General features: G+C 44.2%; 5 protein-coding genes across 8 annotated transcripts; 3 read left to right on the top strand and 2 right to left on the bottom strand.

The window, feature by feature from the left end:
* Positions 1 to 135: 135 nt before the first annotated feature.
* On the top strand, positions 136 to 6,557 carry LOC123712617 (E3 ubiquitin-protein ligase TRIM33). The gene is made up of 16 exons (XM_045665822.1): positions 136 to 472; positions 1,346 to 1,601; positions 1,790 to 1,906; positions 2,076 to 2,190; positions 2,330 to 2,444; positions 2,526 to 2,785; positions 2,857 to 3,164; positions 3,239 to 3,420; positions 3,526 to 3,543; positions 3,675 to 3,981; positions 4,061 to 4,216; positions 4,685 to 4,833; positions 4,934 to 5,211; positions 5,285 to 5,453; positions 5,523 to 5,654; positions 5,725 to 6,557. Exons 1-16 carry the CDS (start codon positions 323 to 325, stop codon positions 5,857 to 5,859), a joined length of 2,847 nt encoding a protein of 948 aa, XP_045521778.1. The 5' UTR covers positions 136 to 322; the 3' UTR covers positions 5,860 to 6,557.
* A 125-nt stretch (positions 6,558 to 6,682) lies between these two features.
* Positions 6,683 to 8,696, top strand: LOC123712619 (glucosamine-6-phosphate isomerase 2). Of its 2 annotated transcripts, none has more exons than XM_045665825.1 (3): positions 6,683 to 6,842; positions 7,491 to 8,282; positions 8,585 to 8,696. In XM_045665825.1, exons 2-3 carry the CDS (start codon positions 7,515 to 7,517, stop codon positions 8,627 to 8,629), a joined length of 813 nt encoding a protein of 270 aa, XP_045521781.1. In that variant the 5' UTR covers positions 6,683 to 6,842; positions 7,491 to 7,514; the 3' UTR covers positions 8,630 to 8,696. The 2 variants fall into 2 exon arrangements, with proteins under 2 accessions (XP_045521781.1, XP_045521780.1); XM_045665824.1 differs by having other exon boundaries at positions 8,353 to 8,696.
* A 181-nt stretch (positions 8,697 to 8,877) lies between these two features.
* LOC123712618 (replication factor C subunit 2) lies at positions 8,878 to 11,100 on the bottom strand. The gene is made up of 4 exons (XM_045665823.1): positions 10,106 to 11,100; positions 9,630 to 9,851; positions 9,212 to 9,448; positions 8,878 to 9,139 (listed from the first exon to the last, which is right to left on the bottom strand). The coding sequence occupies exons 1-4, from the start codon at positions 10,472 to 10,474 to the stop codon at positions 8,918 to 8,920; spliced, it is 1,050 nt and encodes a 349-aa protein (XP_045521779.1). The 5' UTR covers positions 10,475 to 11,100; the 3' UTR covers positions 8,878 to 8,917.
* Positions 11,101 to 12,907: 1,807 nt separating this feature from the next.
* Positions 12,908 to 15,194, top strand: LOC123712013 (charged multivesicular body protein 2a). Of its 2 annotated transcripts, XM_045664919.1 has the most exons (7): positions 12,909 to 12,993; positions 13,058 to 13,177; positions 13,267 to 13,450; positions 13,575 to 13,787; positions 14,093 to 14,190; positions 14,505 to 14,602; positions 14,674 to 15,194. In XM_045664919.1, the coding sequence occupies exons 3-7, from the start codon at positions 13,283 to 13,285 to the stop codon at positions 14,790 to 14,792; spliced, it is 696 nt and encodes a 231-aa protein (XP_045520875.1). In that variant the 5' UTR covers positions 12,909 to 12,993; positions 13,058 to 13,177; positions 13,267 to 13,282; the 3' UTR covers positions 14,793 to 15,194. The 2 variants fall into 2 exon arrangements, with proteins under 2 accessions (XP_045520876.1, XP_045520875.1); XM_045664920.1 differs by lacking the exon at positions 13,058 to 13,177 and having other exon boundaries at positions 12,908 to 12,993.
* Positions 15,195 to 15,248: 54 nt separating this feature from the next.
* LOC123712012 (lysoplasmalogenase) lies at positions 15,249 to 17,304 on the bottom strand. Of its 2 annotated transcripts, XM_045664917.1 has the most exons (3): positions 17,019 to 17,302; positions 15,922 to 16,458; positions 15,249 to 15,854 (listed from the first exon to the last, which is right to left on the bottom strand). In XM_045664917.1, exons 1-3 carry the CDS (start codon positions 17,037 to 17,039, stop codon positions 15,771 to 15,773), a joined length of 642 nt encoding a protein of 213 aa, XP_045520873.1. In that variant the 5' UTR covers positions 17,040 to 17,302; the 3' UTR covers positions 15,249 to 15,770. The 2 variants fall into 2 exon arrangements, with proteins under 2 accessions (XP_045520873.1, XP_045520872.1); XM_045664916.1 differs by having other exon boundaries at positions 15,249 to 16,458; positions 17,019 to 17,304.
* Positions 17,305 to 17,736: the final 432 nt, after the last annotated feature.

Here is a 17,736-nt window from a genome sequence, read left to right as displayed (position 1 = left end):
AGCAATAATCGTTTGTAGTCCACAGTTAAAATGTCAAAAGACTTCATATTACTTACTCATCTGTGGTCTGGGTTTTTGCATCTTCTACTCAAATCAAGTAAAACTATGAAAGATGTCTTTAAACTTCATAGTTCATAGACTATAATTAATGTCTTCATGGGCTTTGAGCAGTGTGGAGCGAAGTAAATTAAATGAAAACAAAAAGGATTCTATTTTTTAGGACTTATGTGGTAAAACATAATCGCTGTATAAGTGCTCGTAACATTTCTAAATGACATAAAATGAGAATAGAAGTGATACTGATTAGTGCAAGATCAGTTTAATGGAGAGTTCAAGTGTGTTCCCGGGTGGCAGCGATTGTGGTGAGGAGATTGAGAGAGCACTCATGGATCTAGGACCCCTGCTCGGTGTTTCTATCAAAGAGGAAGTACTTGATGAACTCACCGACAACTCGGCGTCTTCTCGTCCTAATGTAAGAACTAATTAACTTATTTATGTTAAACCATAATAAATTAATATGGGTATAAACAAATTGTTTAGCCAAAATGTACCAATACATACTTTGGAAAATTTAAATGTAATAATTGAATTCCTTAAATAATAAGTTTGTTTTTAAATACAGTGTAAACTCCGTGTAACATCCGTCTATTTAACGACGAACTCTCTAAACGCCGCGTCGGCTTTGGTTGGTTTAGCTTGTCTTCCATACAATGATACACTCTACATAGCATTACACCCACTCTCAGTAACGACAACTATTGAGTAATAAAGTACTTTTTGAGTTGCTAAAATGAGTAAAAACCGCGCAGCTATGTAGGTTCTTTTGTTGTTTTATTTCCTAGCCCGCAAAAAACTCGACTGACGGCATTTTGCATACAAACTGTCTTAGAAGTTTGTTCATTTGTTTACAAATTGGGATTGCTTGCACATGTTGACATGTTATTGACCAAGACTATTAAATAGTAGTCGTGGATTATTTATATGTTATTATATTCTTAGTGGCTCACCAACTTTCAAACTGTAAACATGGTTAGTGAAAGAAAATCATTTCTCACCAAGATACCTCAATGTCGCAAGATGTGAATAAAATAAATAAAAAATACAGCAAAATTACTGGTGCAGCAAAGGACGTCTGACAAAAATAACAGACTATAGGCAATAGCAAATGAGATTCTTTTTTTATATACATAACTAGTAATACAGTAGTAGTCTGAAATAAACTATTTATTTTTCAGATTTAACTGCACTCTCTATATAACAAAAATGCACAGTCCCTTCAGTGTTGTTATATAGAGTTAATACCGTAATATCGGTTTATATCCATAAAATTGTCTAAATATTACAGGTGAGTTGCCAAGTTGGTGCTGGTACCAGTGGTGGTGCAGATGCATTGGGTAAAGGTGAAGGCGGGGAGGGGGCTGATTCACTTGTATCACCAGCAGTACGAACAAGCTTTCTCACTATAAAGTGTGTCTTTTGCCAAGCCGTTCTGGCACAAACAGAAGGCATACCTAAATTAATGGAATGTCTTCATTCAGCGTGTGAGCCATGTATTAAAGCTAAAGTAGAAGAGAAACTGTCTGGTAGCAGAGACTTTTTAGGTACAATACAAATAAATACAATTACAAATTAAATTAAATTATGTCATAGTTAGGTATAATATAAAAGGTTTTCTAAAAATTTATCTATTTCCAAGAGTTTTTCTATTAAGTAATTGCTTACATTATTGCATTGAATTATTATTTTAAATACTATAGAAATGTAGTTTTATACATGTCTTCCCAATTAGGAGCGGGCCGTGTCACCATCCAGTGTGCAGTTTGCAGGCTCCAGTGTCAACCCAATAATATGATCGACCAGAGATTTGTTCTTGAGAAGGTTTCTGTTGAACATGCCGGCAACACTGGTATTACTAATGATTCTAATCCATCTTATTATCACTTACAATCGTTTGTGCTGACAGGAATCCTTGTTCTGTCAATAAAAGTAAGACAAATTAGTTAAAACCAAAAGCTTAAAGATATAATTTTAACCTCATAGATTTTATTAGGCGTTTGAATTTGGATTTCCTCTAGGAGCCGGAGGGAGTGAACAACAGTGCAACAGCTGTGAGGACACAGAACCTGCCACCAGCTATTGTGTGGACTGTGCTGAGTTCATCTGCGACAACTGTGTGCAGGCACATCAAAGGTCACTAATTTATAAGAACTTCAGCATCCTTTATCTTCATCAGTGACATTTAATTATGTTTCATTAACATTATAATATTAAGTATAATAAGACAATTGCACCTAAATCCTCTTAGCTTAGTCCATATTGTATGACCCAGGCTCAAGATAACAAAGGACCACACAATAAAGAGCAAAGACGAGGCCGTGATGGAGCTGCAGGCGGCGCAGGGCTCTCGATCCGACCGAGACATGTACTGCCGGGACCATCCCCAGGTAACGTAAGGCGGCGGACTGAAGTTCCATCGCTTCGGACGATGCTCGTTCAGGTCGACTGAAAGACTCGCTCGGTGACAGGAAAAACTGGGCCTGTTCTGCGAGACATGCGATCGTCTGACGTGCCGCGACTGCCAGCTGCAGCACCACCGCGACCACAAATACCAGTTCGGCACCGAGATGGCCGCGCAGGCGCGGGTCGCCATCGCCGCGCTGGTCTCCGAGGTCAGCTACAAGCGCGTGCTGCTCGGGTCCGCCATGAAGGTCATCCGTGACCGCCGACAGCTCATCGCCGACAAGAAGAAGGCGCTCGTGCACGAGATCACGCAGACCGTCGTCAAGTTAGTGCTCCTACGTATCCGCTTTGCCCCGATCCGAGTGGGCCGGCTGAAGCCTGACTGGCGTGTCGCAGGTTGACCAACGCGATCAACACGCGCGGCAAGCAGCTGGTGCTGAGGCTCAACGAGGTCTGCGACGGCAAGCAGCGCACGCTGGGGGAGAAGCAGGCCGCGCTCGAGCAGCTGGCCGCCATCACAGACCACTGCCTGAGCTTCGTTGGCGCCGCGCTCGAGCAGGGCAGCGACACGGCCGTGCTGCACGGCAAGCGCACGGTGTGCCAGCACCTGCAGCGCATCAAGAGTCGCCGGGCCGACATCCCCAATCCCGAGATTCCCGTCCGCATCACGCTGCAGCTGGACAAGCTGCCCGAGCTCATCAGGGGTGAGTCCGCTCGCGACTCGTCTCCGCGTCCCTCCCGAGGGGCCCGAGACTATTCGGCCGTTCGCTCGTTCCAGTCCTGTCGACGATCGGCGCCATCGTCGTGGACGGCAAGGTGGACGGCGGCGGCGCCGGCCCCGGGGCTCCGGCGGCGCCTTCGGCTCCCCCGCCGCCCTCGACCGCCGTCGCGGCGGGCGGGACTTACCAGGCCGCGCCCCACTCCGCAGTCTTGGCGCTGCAGCAAGTCGCCATGCATCAGGTGATCATTTATCTCGTATGACGTATATTTTTAGGCTGGCTTTGACATTGTTATAAGATCTAAATGAACGGTGGCGATAATGGTGCGTTTCCTTACATGTCTCAGACGATGGCTCGGTATCAGGTAGGTATATAAATAATAGAAATATTTGTTCTAAACGTGTGCCACGGAAGAGACGTGTTCTTTATTTCTGAAATTAGTTATTAATAATTAATAGTGAGCGAGAGTGATGAGGAAGTGCGCTCGTGTTCCAGTCGTACGTGGCCGCGGGAGGCGCCTACGGCCTGCCCCTGGCGCGCTCGAGGCCGCACACGCCGCTCAGGCACCCGCACGTCACCTCCACTACGCACCCCCATCACTTGCACGGTACGTCCGGCTCGGAAACTTCCGAAACTGGCGGTCGCCTGACGTTCAAAAGTGCGCTTCGCTCCGACGCAGGTATGAACGAGTTGAACCTGCGCGGGCTGCTCAACGCGTCGGGGCGCGGCGCGACAGCGCCGGCGACGGGGGCGGGCGGAGCGGCGAGCGGCCGAGCCCTTCACGCCCATCAGGCCTACCACAGTGAGTATGCCGCCGGGCCGACCTCGGTCGCGGCGCGTCCGCCTCGTCGGCGCCAAGTAACGATACGACGTTTGTGCAGTGATGGGCGCGTACGGCAACGTGGCGTTCGCGAGCGGAGGGCGCCGCGGCGGCGGACCCCGGACCCCTTCGCCGGCACCACCCGCGACCCCCTTCGCCGCGCACACGCCGCCCGCCGGCGCCAAGTGGCACATCCCGCAGCACGGACACGGCTCGGGTAACTATCTCCTCGCTTCCCTCGGCCCGAGGTTTATTGAATAGAATAACAGTGGGACTAATATAATGTAGTACCTTTAGCCCGCGGTGTTCAGATTTAACGCAAATAAAAATTAGTAGGTATTGTGATAATATTTATGTAAATAAGAATTGACAGTGAGCGGAGAGAAGAGAACTCGGAAGAAGCAACACCTGACTGACGCCATCTACAACCCTGTCTCGTCAGCAACTGTTTCTTGGTGAATATGACTGGAGATGGAGATGTATCTCGTACTCTTCTCTACATATCGGATCCGTACATAGCTTTAGAATAACACGTAGCAAAAGTCAACCCCGATTCAGTGTGTATTTAAGCTCAATGCACACATTAATATACATATTTATGACTGAGTTAAGTCCTTAAGCACACATTTTACCGACATTCAATTTATTTTATTATTTTTATTTCACACCCTAAGAATGATTGCAGCGTCCGGCGAAGGCGTAACCGGCGCGGGTCCCTCGGCGCCCTCGTCGGGGCCCGAGTTTAAGATCACTCTCGGCCCGCGTCACGCCACACCCGCGCGCACGCCGCTCGTCACCTCCACCAACCCCAAGACGCCTAGTCCTAGCCTCAACGTGAGTCGAATCTCTATTCTCACGCGTGAGACGTCTCTCCCTCGACGTCTGCGCTTCGGTCGAAGGTGATGAACGATAAGACGATACGAACGTTCCTCAGGGCGGCGCGTCGTCGGAGCTGGACAAGGTGTGCGCCGAGTCCGTGCGAGATCTGATGGCGACGATCGCCAAGCTGGACTCCAACGGCGTGCAGGTGGTGGCCGAGGGCGCGGGCAGATCGCCGGACCCCGTCCACTCGTCCACGGACGCCAGGCCCCCGGACCCCAACGACGACTGGTGCGCGGTCTGCATGGACGGCGGCGAGCTCATGTGCTGCGATCGCTGCCCCAAAGTATTCCACCAGTATTGCCACATCCCCGCCGTCGAGAAGCTGCCCGAGTGAGTGCCGCTCCGCGCCGAGCTCCGTTCGGACTCCGCGGGTCGTTCGTTCCACTCAACGCTTCGTTCGCAGGGAGACCGAGTCGTGGCAGTGCCTGCTGTGCGTCAACTTCGCGGCTCTGCCCGAAGAGGGCCCGACGCCGCCTGGCGAGCTGAGCGGCAGGCGCAGGCGCATCGTGGAGAGGATCACGCTGGAGCTGTACTGCCAGGTCGATCAGTCGATACCGTTCCGGGAGCCGCAGGTTTGCTTTGTTGTTGACCGACTAGCTCTTTATCGAAATTGGTAATCACTAAAGCGACCGCGTCGCCAGGGAGGGCGCGCCATGTGCCTGGACGTGATCCGCATGAAGCTGCAGCCGAGAGCCGAGAACCGCTACACGCACGAGGCGCAGTTTGTGGCCGACGTGCGGCTGCTCTTCCGAAACGTCTACCGCTGCAACCCCGTACGTATCCGTCCTCCGCTCCGCCCCGCCCGGCCTCGCCTCGTCCCTCGTAACCTGGCCTCCTTCGCAGGTGGAGTCGCAGCCGTACAGGGACGCCAAGAGTCTGGAAGAGTTCTTCGACGCGCAGCTCGTCAAGTGGCTGCCCGAATACGCCTTCTGGAGCGGCGAGGGCGAACCGCCGGCGAAGCGCGCACGCTGCGCCTGACCCGAGGCTCAGGCGTGTCTCCGCGACGTCCCCCGAGGGCCCGCCCGCTTCGAGCCCCCGGGGGCTCTCGGGTCTCTCTCGCGGCCAGGACCCCCGCCTCCTCCGCCTTACCGTCAGAACGCCGGCCACTGGTCGCACTGATCCGGCGTAGCTCGTTCCTCTCACGTTTTGTTCGAACAAAGTTTTACTACTTATGAAATATTTTTATAATCACGCCACGTGTTAAGTGAGTGGAGACACGTTTCCATTGTCGAGTGCCTCATCTCTCGAAACGAGATCTCCATCATTTCTGTTATCGTCTATAACTCTTTTAATAAATATACGTCTGCAGCTTTCGTCTCCGGTTAGTGTTAGAGATCGTGATAGTGATGATGTTATATTAAATAGCGTAGCGTAGTTACGAACTATATTCACTAGTTAAGAAAGTCCAGCACAATTAACCTTTATCAAAGCTGAATGTAATTTTTTTCGATCGTTTTAACGATAGGCATATTGCACACGATGAAGTTTTCATTTTTCTCCGCTCTCTGCTGCAGTTTAGAAAAATATATTTACAATGTATCGTCATTATTATTTTAAATCTCCCTTCGTCCGGTCCGGTATAGTACTATATTGGAACGGGCAATTCCATCCGCCTGCATCTTGACAACATTAATGATTAAGTACCTATTATTTAAATAAAAGATTACAAAAAATATTTTATTGTTGATTTTAATTTGTGTTTAACGATTTACAAAATGTTTGAATTTCGCGCCCAATTATTAGTAAATGGCAAATGACAGCTCGATCTGCGACTTCCATGTCGACCGACCTTAAGTACCGGTGATTGTCACCCGTTTTCTCGTTGATTTATTCCACTATATTAGACGTTAACGTAAACAAATAAAAATATACATTCAGTGTGCAATCGTGATCAGCGGCGAGAGCGCGTCCGCAGCTTTCGATAATTACAAATCCGTTCGGGACGTGAACAGTTTTTAAAGGTCAGTGACCCGTCGTCGATGAGGACATTAGCGCCAGTCGTGCCTAAAAAGTCTTAACCTTATTTGTTACGAGTTCCATCGAGTTATATTTTAAGATTTCCATTTTTCAAGGTCAAAATGAAAGATTCAACGATTTCAAAGTTTTTTATTGTGTAAAAACCGGATACATCATTAAATAATAATAATTAAATATTTAGAAAATAACTCGCTTAAACTTAGTGAACTGGTGTAAAATGCTTATCGAATTCCTACTAATAACAGCTACTGATAATTAACAATCACAAACACAATTGTTTGTTATAAACGTTTAGGTCGATGACACGTATATCTGCACTCCACTGTCTCGCGAGGTCAAAGAAACTGATAAAGTATATTAATATAATTATAACTTGTTTGATATAATAGAATAGCTACGACCACGATGCCAGATAATAATAGAAAAATTGTATAAGGCATTTGAGTGGTACGAGTACACGGGCGCTAATCTAAGCTTTACCTGGTTGTCAGCACCGGTGTTTTCCTAGCTGAGCGAGTACAAAGAGTGCCACAGGGACCAAATTTTTAAATTTATTTACGTATTTAATCTTAGAGTAACAAAATAAAAAGTATACGAATGCACGTCTTATAGTATTTTCGTAATTTCTACAGAGTCAGATACACATTTACATAGAAATGCGCCTGATAATATTAGAGGATGCGTCGGTGGTGGCGGATTGGGCGGCACGGTTCGTGATGCAGCGCATCAAGGAATTCGCCCCCGGCCCGGGACGGCGATTCGTGTTGGGGCTGCCCACGGGCGGCACGCCTCTCGGGATGTACCGACGACTAATCGACTTCTATCGCGAAGGTCGTCTCTCCTTCGAGCACGTGACCACCTTCAACATGGACGAGTACGTGGGGCTGCCGCGCGACCACCCCGAATCCTACCACCACTACATGTACAACGAGTTCTTTAAGCACGTGGACATAGCGCCGGAACACGCGCACGTGCTAAACGGCAACGCGTCCGACTTGGCGGCCGAGTGCGCGCGCTTCGAGCGCCTCATCAAAGAGGCGGGCGGCGTGCACCTGTTCGTGGGCGGCATCGGGCCCGACGGACACATCGCCTTTAACGAGCCCGGCTCCTCTCTCGTGTCGCGCACGCGCGTCAAGACGCTCGCCTACGATACGCTCGAGGCCAACAAGCGCTTCTTCGACAACGACATCTCCAAGGTGCCTTCGAAGGCGCTCACGGTGGGCGTCGGCACGGTGATGGACGCGCAGGAGGTGATGATACTGATCACGGGAGCTCACAAGGCGCCGGCGCTGTCCAAAGCCATCGAGGAGGGCGTCAACCACATGTGGACCGTGTCCGCCTTCCAGCAGCATCCGCAAGCGCTCTTCGTGTGCGACGAGGACGCCACGCTCGAGCTACGCGTCAAGACCGTCAAATATTTTAAGGTAATTTCCATCTAGCTTTTACCGAGGGCTTTTAGAAGTAAGCGAGGTGACGGGTGTGTGTGTGTGGCAGGCGCTGAGCGAGGAGCATCAGAAGATGATCGAAGAGGTGCCGGTGGAGGCGCAGCAGGTCATCCATTGACGCCGTCTACCTCCCGTCGCGCCGCGCTCCAGGATAGCCTCTATGACTTAACTTTATCCTTAGTTTAAAATAATAGTTCGTACGTAAGCGGGACCGACGAGCGGAAGTCGTGCCGAGTTCAGAGCTTACTGCGAGGTAACGGTCGCTTGGCCTGTGGTTGCAGAGTCTGATGGGGGAGCACAACAAGCTGATCGCGGGCACGCGCTGACCTGCGCCGTCGCAACTCTAGTTCTCGTCGTACTTTTAATATTTTGACATAAATTTATTTTTACGTATGCGTGGTGTTTCTGTCGATCCCTATCATTTCACTCGCCGAACCCGACATGTCGTTCACGGGAAATTGGGTAAAGACCTTCTCATATAAAAAAAAAGAACTCGACGATTATCTTGTTGTCCTGACGCCGTCAGCGCGGGTACGTAGGGAGACGGCCAGAAAATAAAATAACAACAAGCTGTATGTTCTATTCTTTACTCTTTTGCGGTGGGTCTGCCTTATCTATCCTTTAGAAGTTACCGAGCCATGGCACATGCGCGCGAGCAGGGCGGCCAGCTGCAGCGGCGAAGCGAGGCCGTCGGCCACGCGCATGTGCGTCAGCCCTATCTCGCGGATCAGCGTCAGCTTGGCGTCGTCGGGCGCGTCCAACGTCTTGGCTACTCTGAAAATGTTACCGACGATGTCTTCCGCGGCGTAGCCCAGTTTCACCAGCTTCGCTATTACCTGCGGATCGTTAATTGACATTTACCGAAAATAAGTTCGGTTTGGAGACACGTGCAGCGGAGTAGAGCTGACCTTGTAGGCCTCGTGTATGTCCCGCTTGAGGCAAGATTCGAGCATATTGCGGATGAGCATCGGGTGCGGCTCGTCGCAAACCTTGAACACGTGATCGGGGCTGACGTGTCCGAAGCCTTGCGCCGTGGACTGCAAGTTGTTGAGTGCGGCTCTCAGGTCTCCCTGCGCCGTGAACACCACGGCCGACAACCCTTCCTCGGTGTACGACAGACCTTCCTTCCCGCACACCTCTACCACCTTAACATTATCAAAAAATGAATACTTACTATGTTACTGATCTAATAATATATAAATATAATATTCTTACTGATGATGCATTACACACAATGATGCTGAAGAAGCTGAAAAATATATGAACTATTTGAAGGTTCCTAAGTAAACAATGTGTAAACAGTGAAAGGGTCGTATATGTCACTACCTTTGCCAATATCTGTGAGTCGTTGAGCCTAGAGTAACGCAGCACAGCACAACGGGATTGTATAGGTTCAATAATTTTCTCACTGTTGTTAGCAGCGAGAGCAAACCGTGTGGTGCTCGAGTAAAGCTCCATTGTCCGTCGAAGAGCCTGCTGTGCTCCATCAGTCATGCTATCCGCCTCATCGAGTATCACTATCTTGTGTCGTCCAGGGGGGAGTGTCACCTAATTAAAAATAAGTAAATTATCATATCATATAACACCTTTCTGACAAACAGATTTAATACAACCTGGGATGTGGAAAATAGCCTTTTATAGAGATAACCAATTTAGTCAAATTAAAGCTTTCTTCATATTTAATAAATGAAAACTATATTTACAAATTACAATTTTTATCTACAGAACTAAGTGTACTTGGGGAAGTAACTGCTCAGCTCCCCCCGGCTATAACTGGGGAGAGCTATACCTGTATATTTTACCTTTTGTTGTGCAAACATCTTTATTTTATTTCTAACTACATCAATCCCACGGTCGTTTGATGCATTAAGCTCGAGCACGGCGTCTTTGAAAGCCAGTCCGAGCAGAGCTCGTGCCAAACATAGAATAGTCGTAGTTTTGCCTACACCTGGTGGACCGGCTATAATAATGTTAGGAGCGTTGCCCGCCTTTGCAAACACAGCCAGCCGTGACACGGTATCTTCATTCCCAACAATGTCTGAAAATTTCTGGGGACGATACTTTTCTATCCATGGCAACTGTGCGGTTTTCAACGACACTGTTACAGCAGACTTTGAAGTTGCAGGTTCAACTTCGTCCACCTCCATTATAGTTACATCGTCGTCACTCATAATACAATCTTTACCACAACAACGTTTAAATTTTAAGAAGTCAAATGTAATAGAAAAGCAAGTTTTAATATTATTAAGCGCACAGAGACACCGATGGAAATTTAAAAATATATAAAAACGCGCGCGTTTTTTCTTAATGAAATGATGAAAGGCACAAATGGTAAGAAACCTAATATATCAGAAAACCAAATATTTTGTCACGTAACAATATAAATTTATGAAGCTTTTTTAAAATAAACAGTACTTTGGATTATAATTAACACAATAAAATTATTAAAATCTATCTTTCACTATTAAATATTCGTAAAATCAAGTACACAACTACAGAATCAACAATGAACATTTAACTGTGAACATCACAGATTTACTAAGGGTAAACTTTTGTTGAACGTCATAATATGCTATAAAAAACTTTTGATGCTAAACTTTTTGTTTAAAAAACTACAAAACAGGATAGTTGATATTTAAAAATGGTTTACAAAATTTAATGCATTTGGGGATAAAAGTTTTGCAAATAGTAATTTATTAATTAATAACCCCTATCACCCAACAGAAAGACGTCGTAGTTACTAAAAATGAATAACCTTTAAAGAAAACACTTTTTCAACGGATTGAAGTTATGTATTATTATAAACTTATAATTATTTTAAAGTATGAAAAACCTGTAATAATTCTGTTACTCTCAAACTGCAATATAATCAGCGTGTAAAATCTAGATGTGTGTCTAGATAGATCCTATATTTATACTTACTATTCCCATCTATACCTAAATCTTTTTTACGATTTCTGATGAATATTATTTTTAAATTAAAGATATTATTGAATTGGATAGTGTATAGTATTAAAAAAATTGTGTCCCCATTTATTAAATATAACTGTATTCTCTTGTTTTTTTTGGTTTCTAAGCTATTTTATGAGCTAAATAACTATTTATGAGAAAGTTGCCAATGTCCAGTTCGTTAAATTAGGTATTAAACAAACATACACTACAGATGAAAGACTACATAGTTCTAGTGAAACACAGCCCTACATTACTTGAACCATAGTCTCTGGATTTCTTTATCTATAAGATCATAGGCTTGAGACAGTCACTTTGCGTCAGGCGTGACCCACTAATGCAAACGCGATTAGTCATGTTAACTAAGAGTCACGCTTGGCTAATGTCATGTTACCATACAAATTAATTTGAAGTTTGTGATACGATATTTATCTCAGGTCCCATGTGGTTAACAAAATCTGAGATAAAATTTTATACTAGTGAGCTTAGATTGACAAATGAGAGTCACAGATTAGATAGTAATATTTTAATAAGGGGATTGAGACAAAATCAATTTTTGACAGGCGCTACCCACTAACCTTAAATGAATTTGTATGGGAACGACGTTAGTTAGCTCACGCTTCGTCACATGGTCATTTTATTACAAATTCTTTTCTTTTATTTTTATTATTAACAATAACAGATAACTCTACTGTGGTAACTTTATACACATAGGAAAAAACAACACACTATTAAACAGTAATTGATTAAAATATTTACAACGACTAACTATTTCTTACAGTATAGGAACTGACATGAAGTATACCTTTTGTCAGTTCACTCAACGAACAATTAAAAACCTCTGTTAATATATGCAGTTAATTATTTATTTTCATACAATGTGTCATGTTTGCCTTTTAAGAGGAGTTAGTTTTTGCTGGAGGTTCGAATAGTGGTGTCGGTTGATGTCACCTTCAAACGTAACCATAGGGCACTCTGAGGCCTAGGCATTTTCCTCGATTAATCTTTTCCACGTAACAATTTTATAAGATACATGGTAAAAGCATCGACACACTCTGAGTTAAAATATTACCAAAAATTTCTAACTATACTTAAATTTATTATTATTTTAAACATTCATAAATAATCTTTTTCTCAGCTATTCCGGGGTATATACATCCACACATCAGAAATAAACAGTTATTATTTAAAAACACATTTCCTCCTACAATTTTAAATGCACATTCGGATAATGAAACTGACAAAGACGCAGCAAAATTCATTTGTCACAGCTCAAAAGGCTGAAGGTCACTAAAAGCATACCGCCTTTTTTTACCATCCTTTCCATCCCACCGGCACCACCATTGAGTATCGTAAAGAGAAAATCACATATTGACTCATTGCGATCCTTAATTCTATCCAACCTGTCGAAAAGTGACTATGTCTCAAGCCCAAGAATAGCTGTTACTTGTGGAAAAGGTTGGAACTGAATGTATGAATGAGTTATGTGTTATTAATTATAACCTGCCCTTTCACTTTGTAAGGTAATACAACGACCTCACGATCTGTCACGTGACCACTTCCACACAAATTTGTTAGGCCTCAATAGGTCACGCCATCGCCTGACACAAACTGAAATTAGTGATTCGTCTCAGGCAATCGGTGTAAATATTTAACTTTTAACATAATTAAATGTCATCAATCACAATTCTATATTACTTTCTTAGTTTTGTTTTCACAAGTATTTAATACTTAATCGGTTGTAAGTATTAAGAATTTACTCTGATATTTAAATGTTATGTGAATAAAGATTTTCGTTTTTCCAGTGAAAAGACGGAAATATAAAAGTTCATATTATAACTAGGTGATTCATAAATTTATATTTTATATCCTGTTCTGAGTGAACTCTGTCTGAAGACTTTGCCGTAATATTTTATTCCAAAACGGTATGTGTTAACAACAAAACGTTTCTGCTCAATTATTATTATAAGAGATTCAAACTAAAAAGATGTCTTTATAATTTTTTATATTTTAGCTTTAAAAAGGAAGTTATGGAGTGGTTGTTTGGACACCGAATGACGCCGGAGGAGATGCTGCGTAAAAACCAACGCGCATTGAACAAAGCCATGCGCGACCTTGATAGAGAGCGTATGAAGATGGAACAGCAAGAGAAGAAAGTGATTGCTGATATTAAAAAACTGGCTAAGGAAGGACAAATGGTAATAATTTGTATTTTAAATTACCTTCGGGAATAAGACGTGAGCATCTCTCACAAAATGGGAATATATATGTCACTTATTACACTTGAGATAGATCTTAATTTGAATTTGTTGGTTATTTTAGGATGCTGTTAAGATAATGGCAAAAGATCTTGTCCGCACACGGCGATATGTTCGCAAGTTCATGATAATGAAAGCAAATATCCAGGCTGTTTCTCTTAAGATACAGACACTAAAGTCTCAGAGTAGTATGGCTCAAGCAATGCGTGGTGTCACCCGGGCTATGGCGACAATGAACAGACAACTAAATGTGCCTCAAATACAGAGAATTCTTCAGGTATGCAGACAGATTATCATGCACTTGAACTAAGATACATTTTTTTTTAGTTGAGTATAATTGAGTTTCATATGAGTATAATTCTGAATATCAATCGGAGTTCACCACTGCTTAATTTTAAACAGGTTTTAACAGGTCAAAAATCTATTTACATTTATGTTTTAACATCATTTTTTATACTAGATTGTTAGCCCTAATACACTTAATACTCTTTGTTGTGTCCTTAATCCCTTGGTGAGCTACAGGACATGACACAACATTCCTCATTATTTGTAGGTAAATTTGTATGTGTCACAATGTTACAGGAGTTTGAGAAGCAGTCTGAGATAATGGATATGAAGGAAGAGATGATGAATGACTCCATCGATGAGGCCATGGAGGGTGACGATGATGAAGAGGAAAGGTGAATGCATATTTATATGATTTTTATATCATCTGGTAGAAGGAAGAAGTTGTGGTTGTGCAACATATGGGTATGGACCATCACAGTTGCTGAGGAACTTTGGAGGAACCTGGCAATGGAATTTGTTAACAGCCAACCTTTAGCCATAAAGTGGCTCCAGAAGAAGAAGATTTTTCATGAATGTCTTACCCATGTACAAAGTCTATATAGGAATTTGTTAAATCAACCTTAAAATAATAGATCAGTCAATATTGATTTTACCATTATTTCAACATGTTTGTAGCGCATTACAATGAGTGTGGCTAATATTACAGCGATGCAGTTGTGTCGCAGATCCTGGACGAACTCGGGCTCCAGCTTAACGACCAGCTTTCTGGCCTTCCGCAGGCGACCGGCTCCCTTGCTGTCACCGGTAAGGCTCATGCGTCAATATTTCCCTATAGAATTGTTTGTAAACGAGTAACACGACTGACGGTGCTACAGCGAAAACGCCGGCGAGCCCGACGGCGGCGGCGGCGGCAGGCGGCGGGCCGGCGGGTGGAGGTCTGAGCGACGCCGACGCCGAGCTTCAGGCGCGTCTCGACAACCTTCGCCGCGAGTGACGACATTCCGCTTGTCGTCTTCTACGTGAGAAGAAACTCTATTTTAACACAGCCCCTCTGCTCTGCGACTGCTTCATATTTTTCTAAACATAAAAATAAAATCATTCGGCTCGCCACACGACTGACGCTGTCAGTGTAGCCTTCAATAAAGCAAAAAGTTGTACTAACCTTTTATTTATGACAGAAGGAAGGAAATGTTCTTCCAAAGGTACTCAGCCCTTACGGCAGAGCCCCTTGGGCGCGACGTCAATTCAATTCGGAAGAAGTAGTCCTTCGCCTCCCCCCCCCCCCCCATCCCCCCAGGCAGAGAACGTAAGACGAGAAGCGAACTAACACATCGTCGCTTGTCATCGCGTCTTACAATTTGTTAAGTTTGTAAATATATTATATTATATAGTAATTTAAAAATTGCGTGTTTTATTACAAATCACCATTTTTTCTGAAATAAGAAATGCGTTCGTGGATACGGTTTATTAATAAACCTAATAAAAAATATGGAAGATTGCAACACTTAGGTACTAAATAATTCAACCTCTAGATCACGTCAAAGACACTACTACACTTGTAAAATATCCTTTGTCACAATAGATATGTTTTACTGCGCACGATTTGCGCTTTCCTGATTCTATTTTTATGTCCTTTCCGAGTATATAACATTATGTAAGTACATTGACAAAATAGATTTTAGTCCAAATCATTTCTAAAATGGAATGTAAACACAATTTGTGTGACGATATATACAAAATATAATACTGTGTATATATTGTACGATAGATAGACTATCGCTTTCAGTCTTATTCACTAACCGACTACCGGTACCGAACACCTCGATCGGTCTAAAAGTAACAATATATCAATTAACAGAAGACTTTATCTTTGGCTCCGTTTAACTATCTACCTAAATAAAAGGAACCTACAGTCCTACACGCTTGCGTCTCCTCCATAACATCGCAGGCATAAGGGCCCGCAATTTCATCGCTAGTGCCGTGCGCCGGGAGGCCGCCGCAGAGCGCTCAACGCGATGCCCAGTTGCCCCGAGTAGTAGCTCGTCATCACCAGCACCTGCGGAAGGGCTCTCGTCAGCAACAGGACTGCGAAGCGTCGACGCAGAGGTACGGAATTGACGGACCTTCTCGTAGGGCACCGACCCGCCGAACAGACCGTATCCGAGGATGGCGTCGGACAGGAGAAACAGCAATGCACCGTAGCGCTGCGGGCCCGGATTGGCCGCGCCGCGCCACGCCATCGTGGCCAGGAGCGCCGCGTAGGCCGGGACGAGAGTGCGCAGAGGCGGCGGCGGTGCCAGCGCACGCAGGTATATCGCCGTGGCGGCGTAGGCCAACAGAGCGCCGCGGGCGCGCAGCGGGCGCATCCCGAAGGCGGATATGTAGGCGAGGTGGGCGGCCGCGAACGCCGCCATACCGGCCACGAACAGATGCGGCCACACGAGCAGCGCGTCGCCGGCCGCCGACAGGGCCAGCCCGGCCGCTACCCGTTTCCCGTGCGCCCCGCGCCGCGTCGTCGCCACGCACGCCAGCAGACACACCACGGGCGCGCATTTCAGCGCCGCCGCGGACGCCGACGGTGCTCCGCAGCCCACGGTGAAATATACACCCACAGCCTTGAAGAACGGCACCAGCTTTCCGCTCTCGCCCACGCGCTTCATCTAAATCGATTTTTATTCATATAACAATCATCTAGGACGTTCCACGGCACCAATGTGTCATGATCCGTACCCGCTGATTTCTTCGGGGTTGCTTATATTGTTTTTTCTTTCGGTTTTCTTTTTATTTACGTTAATAAAGACTAACGATGACAATGTATGTATTAAAAAAGAGCATGCCAACAACCATCACCCACGATGTTAGACATGAGCGACGATGGCTCTGCGCATATTATATTACGCACACACATTAAATTATACAGTATTTTTTCATTTCAAAAGATAACACTTTGTGTTTTCATAAAAAACATTCTCTACTTCTAGTTAATACTCACGTAAAAATTATGTACCAGTACAGAACATTTAATTGAGTGTTTATTATTTTGCCATTTTATTAATTGACTATAGGTCTGGGTAGGTAAGCGCTACAGTTTGATTTTAGGTGTACGTATATACTAATTGTTTAAGTTGCTATCCCATTGTAATTTATAGAATCAGCTAACAAATTATTAATAATAATGTCAAAATTTACAAGTATACAGTAACGTAATAAGAAAACTTACCAAGTCAGAAGGAGTTATCATTTCTTTATTATGACAACCGTATTTTCTTTGACGATACACAACGTAAACAAACAATAACTAATGCGTAATAAAAGTAATATACACGCAATACTTGTTTCATGTAAGTCCTATCATAAATAGCAATGATGAATGAAACAGAACTGGAATCATTCAATTAGAGTCGTTTCTCGGTCCTCCCCCACGAAGCAATTCGAAAATATTTTGGTCCCTAATTAAATGCGCAAATTTAATGGTACTAAGTAACGTAACATAGGACTGCCCTTTCAACGTATTGTTGAAGCTAGCTTTTCAATTTGTACGGATAAAATTGTGCTTCTAACGTTCAGAAACTCAAGAATGGAACATTTAATCATATGTATGATAAGGATATTTATATGAAATATTTAGTTTTATGTAATTCTCAGGTCTGAATTTAGTAGTCATATTTTTTTTATGACTACTAAATTCAGACCTTTCAGAACCATTCAGAATTCATATTTTAGTTTAATCAAAACTTTTAGTGAAATGTCATTATTATTAGTTTCGTTAGTGTGCCTTTTAAATAATTAAGGAAATTAAACGAACTAAACGGAGGCACAAAGAAATAATAAGATGTCATTAATTAATTGAGATGCCGCGCGTTCTTTTAAAAATATTTTTTTACATCCGTATTTATTTTTAATGGCCTTAACATCCGTAGTTACACAGACAACGACAA

The sequence above is a fragment of the Pieris brassicae genome, chromosome 7 (assembly GCF_905147105.1).
Source record: "Pieris brassicae chromosome 7, ilPieBrab1.1, whole genome shotgun sequence".
NCBI classification, from domain to species: Eukaryota; Metazoa; Arthropoda; class Insecta; order Lepidoptera; family Pieridae; genus Pieris; species Pieris brassicae.
The sequence above is the reverse complement of the archived record's forward strand: the minus strand, read 5'-3'. Positions and strand labels throughout refer to the sequence as shown.